Genomic DNA, 5,000 nt, shown 5'->3' with positions numbered 1-5,000 from the left:
TAATTCTCGGACTAAATTTGGTAACTTCAGAACTAAGTGCCTTGAAATTTCCTCCATATGACAAATGTCACTGCATCTTCAACCATCACGTACTACTAATCAAAGTATACATATTGCATAACGCATGGCTTCATTTTGGTTGTCGAGAGACCCTTCCCGCGGAGGAACGTTCATAATCGTGTCATAATGGATCATATCATTTATCATATTGAACGTAACTGTGTCTCTTTTCTATTTATCTTACCCGTCGTCGGCAAAGTTTGACGCCTTTCACCTTGTTATAGCCACTCGGAGCGTAGTCCCATTCTTTCTCTACAGCGGCAATGTAGTATTTCCTTATCGTCGAGGCACCAGTGGAAACATTTTGCATCACAACACAAGAAATCCAAATGCACACTGCACGCCACAACTTCATGGTTTATCGCGTTTAACCAGTATTAAACGAAATCAGTGATTTCTGAACCAACACGCGTTCTGCTCAGTCATGCGAACAGCTACAGCACAATGGAAATTTTACCGAAGCAAAGGCCGCATAAATAAACCACAATCGCAGTGCAGCGCAGTGTATCGATTTTGGGCAAGATTTCCGTATAACCCCATACATCTATTGTTAGAAGAAAACAAAAGAAAGAACAATACTAAGCCTTTGGGATTTCAGCTATTATCATAAAAATTTCTATTTTTTCTAACTCTTTTTCAAAACGTCCTGGATTTTGCGTTACTCGCTTCACGTCGGCTTTCGCTTCGGCAAGTTTCTCAGCCCGTTTCCCGGGACCTTTGTGCTACTTGGCTGAGACAATCTCTTCATTCCAAGTGGCCTTCTTAGCAAGCGTTTCAGTTTGGTTTCGGAGCAAAAAAACACCGTGGAAAGGAATTTTCGGTTTTGACTTCGCGAGAAATGAAGCGAAAACCAAAAAGTGAAAGAGGGGGAGGGGGAGGGGGAGGGGAAGAAAGGAAACGCTTGTAGACAAACCCCTCGATTGAAAACCAGCGAACGCAGCGCCTGATTTGCTCGGCTAGTCGAACAATATTGACATGTGTCGATCAAAGGTTTGCTTCATACTGAGAAGTCATGTATGGTACGTGATACGCATCTTAATTTCCTGCGGTTGTTGTTTATTCTGGTCGGCAAGATTTACCTTCCAAGGCAAGAGCATTTTCTTTAACTTCTTTTGAAACGCAAAGCTCTTCTTGCGACTATATAAGGGTTTCAGGTCGTTTAATTTATTCCTCAAAGTGTCTCCTGGATCTGAATATCCAAAAGCGATTTTCTTTTGTCAGGGAATGCGCCCAGGGGGGGGGGGGGGGGGTATTTTTTGGGTGGGTATGTGCCACCCGGGCCCTCGAAATAGACCTATTCGGCTAACTCAATGATGTACCCAATTCAAACCCTTTGGGAATAAAACGTTTTGTTTCAGGAATTTCCATATCAATGTGAATGCCACATTATAATGCAAATACAATACACAAAGAATCTTATCCCCGGGAGATTTGAATTGGGTACATCATACTCCGTTCTAGAAAGTTTGTAAATTGAATTAGGTCAGTTAGCCCTGTTTTTCAAAAAAGATATTTCTTTATTTGCTCGACTTGTACATCAAATAAATGCTTCTTCATAATCAGCAACAATTTTAAGCAGAAGATAAAGCCGTGATCGACATATACATGCAGCTTTGAATTCGATATTATGAAACAAATCATCCGGAGTACGTTTGCTGTGCATGTGGCCCTGGATACAATACCACGCTCGTAAGCTAACGATTTCCTTCTCCTCCCCATTCCCTTTCTTTTGAGCCCGTCTCCATCTCCCTCGGGTACATTATGGACTCGTTCCAGACTTCCGCGCGGAGTCAGCGCTTGCGGCTCGCGCCAAAATACGCCCGTCTTGCACGCTAAAAAAAAGGGTGCAACAAGAGTACAACAGTTTGCTTGTTAACGCATTGAACCGTATTTTTAAAAGCAATCTGTCCTTGAATAATTTCAAATGGCTGCTTACAAAACTGGAGCTTTCGTGCGTTCGAAATATTATACCCCGTTCTAGAAAACGCCTCTGAAATGGATACCCCGTTCTAAATCAGGAGCTTCAAAATCACGACCCCGTTGGGCGGCACATCGGATAGTGATTTACAGATGAAAAAAAACTGAAGCTACATCAACTATGGAGAACTGCATTGTGACTCAGTCAAAATTGCTGATTGGTTCTCCACACTAACTTCATCAGTTGCCGGGTTAGCTTTGTTCTTAGATGCTTTTACAAGAGCACTCCAGTTGTCTGTGCCGTGGCGAGAAACGGTAAGCCGTACTGTCTAGATGAGCTTTGACCTGCATTGATCGTTCGGATTCATTGAGATTTGACCATTAACGCCGTCCACGCGTTCCAAAATACAAAAAGAAAATATTTTGGTTTCACACACTCGCCTCTAAAGTTCATTTCCGCTCCACAGAAGGACAAACATTTTATTGTCAATTATGACAGCTGTTGACAGCATCAAATGTCAGTGCGTGAACTCAGGCATGACAGGTCAAGTGGGCGGTTTACAAAACCGAGGGGTTTGTCAGCAAGCGTTTCCTTCCTTTCTTCCCCACCCCCTCCCCGCTCTTTTACTTGCGCCATTTGTCGCGCGGTCTTTGACTCTTGTTCCTCATTCTTTGCTCCTAGTCCTAAACCGCACAGAAACGCTTGCAGGGTTAGACCCAGGCAGGAGCCGATTAACCGGCTCCTGACCCAGGTAGACCACAAAATTTACAAAGAAGAAAGGTTGAAGTAACAAGTTGACCGAAATAATCCGATAAAACCGCTAACAGTAACCAGCAATGAATCCAAGAGGAACGGCGAAAATAACACTCAAATCATCATGGCGGTTTGCACATGACCGAGCAATTCAAACTTGTCACAAACGCTCAAGAAAGCAAAATATTTAAAACTAACGCAACTGCTGTCAAAATATAGTGTTCCAAAAACTTTCCATGGCGGTATAGTGTCGAAATTACTTACACAAGCTTGGAATAAAGGGAAAAGTTCACCACATATACCTCTGAAAAGAGCTCTTTCCAAGGGCCAAAATCACTCTACAAATGACGCATTCTGATTGGTCGAATCTCGCGACGCACACCGCCAGCTTCCGCCTCTGGTAGACCTTGTTGGGTGTGTTACATTGTCAACAAGCTTGAGCTATCAGTGTAGTTTGCCTGAACAGACGGAGCAAGTAAAAAGTACCGCGACGAACGTGATGGCCTTAACTGCATGTATTTCAACCCTACAAGTTGCAGGTACGTTAGCTATGAGCTCAAATAAGAAATTACAAGGAACTTTTCAGATGTAATATGTCGCGTTAGCAACCTTGCTTAAATTCATTTTCACGATCCTACCGATCAAATGGTAAATGATTAACCAAAGGACGTCTGCTCTTTAGCATAACTGTGCATATTTCTTTCAATTCACTTTCATTAAAATACACTTATTTTAAAGTAGCGATCATTCACTGAATTATCAGGGGCGGTTCATTAAGCATATCAATGACAGAGTATCAAATTACTATGAAGCAAATGCAAATTTTGAGACATTCTATTTTAACGATGACTTCTAGAACGGCACATTATAAATTGTAACTGCCGAGGGGACGAAGAAGAGATATTCATCGATATTCGACAAATCGTCTATTAAACCGAACACGTTAAGTTTTGCGCTCATAGAGAATTTGTTTTTGTGTAGCACGTGTCGCCGAGAGAGGCCGGAAGAGTTTCTCACGTCTCGTGCTTTCACGATTGAAAATGTCTTAAAAATATTGAATTATTTTCACTCTTTGGTATGTCACAACTCTAGGAATGTGTAACAGGGTTAGAAGTCGATCATAATTTAACAATATGCCGGTTAATTCGAAGAAAAAATGTTTTGAAACCATGTAGAGGTATGCAATGTTTTTTGTTCCCCGAGGCAGCTACGAGATTCAAATAAAATTTGCTAGCAGACAGTAGGAAAAGCCATCTCAGCAGGGTTTACAACGCAAAATTTTCTGGTTCCTCTCATTCATTTTCAAGCTCTTTCCGGGAAAGGGCTCCGCTCTTTTAAAATATTCTCCTGTTACTTCACACCTACTCAGGGACACCCAACCACAATTTTCGGAAAATATCCGTGTTCGGAAGACGATTTGAGATCTAGAATTTTCCGAACATTTGTTGTTAAATTTCTTGCTTGACTTGCTTGCCTGCCTCTCCTAGGATTTTCGACCCCCTAAATATGGTATAATTGCCCATTTTTAACGGATTTGTTCCCTAAAAAGGTCACCTAGAATTTTCGGGAGCCTTTTTTCTGGCTGAATGTTTCGAAAAGTCGTAAGTTTTGATCCCTATAATTTTCGGATCACTAGACAAGTTCAGCTAGGAAATCCGAACAGACGAAAAACTTTTAGGGGACAAAAATATACCTATATCTACCGTTTAAATTATACTAAAGTACGTTTAACAATGTTTTTAATGTTTAAGTGGTTTCGAACCATATTCTCGTTGGGTGCCCCTGACGTACTATTCTCCTGCTACTGCAATTCTTAATGAAATCCCTAATTCACTTGTTTAGGTAAGATTAAATATTGAATTTGCAGTAGCAGGCAAACAAAAAAGAAATCATCGACAGCTTTTTTTTTTCGCAGCAGCGCTCTTCTCTCCTCAAATAGCAATAAATGTCCATGTTTTACAACGATTCGCGTGAGTGGTACATTAATATATAGAGAGTCCACATGACAACCAGACGCCCGGTGCCTAAACAAATCCTCTGAAAACAAACGAATTAAATTTCTCTGATTATTCTCTCTTACCTTCAATACTTACTGAACTATGCGGTAAACGTCTTGAAAAATATGAAGATTTGAAACTACTCTCTGGGAGACGGCATTCTAAATGATCTGTTTTATTTCTTTTGGGGAATCTCCTGAATCTCGGGCTTTCAGGGTTGAGGTTCTTATTTGAGAGCAAAAAGGTGCATTTTCGTGGCGGAGCAACATTGT

The 5,000-nt window shown here is 41.2% G+C and overlaps 1 protein-coding gene and 1 pseudogene across 1 annotated transcript in view; one reads left to right on the top strand and one right to left on the bottom strand.

Annotated features, from left to right (window-relative positions):
• LOC140947278 (hephaestin-like protein) overlaps positions 1-483 on the bottom strand; it is a 30,457-nt pseudogene extending 29,974 nt beyond the window's left edge.
• A 2,653-nt stretch (positions 484-3,136) lies between these two features.
• Positions 3,137-5,000, top strand: part of LOC140948471 (tolloid-like protein 2) — a 17,714-nt gene continuing 15,850 nt past the window's right edge. Inside the window, exon 1 of the mRNA XM_073397713.1 lies at positions 3,137-3,270. Coding sequence (XP_073253814.1) covers positions 3,231-3,270 — 40 coding nt within the window. The 5' untranslated portion in view covers positions 3,137-3,230. The remainder of the gene's footprint in view (positions 3,271-5,000) is intronic.

This window comes from Porites lutea, chromosome 9 (assembly GCF_958299795.1).
Source record: "Porites lutea chromosome 9, jaPorLute2.1, whole genome shotgun sequence".
Lineage (NCBI taxonomy): Eukaryota > Metazoa > Cnidaria > Anthozoa > Scleractinia > Poritidae > Porites > Porites lutea.
The sequence above is the reverse complement of the archived record's forward strand: the minus strand, read 5'-3'. Positions and strand labels throughout refer to the sequence as shown.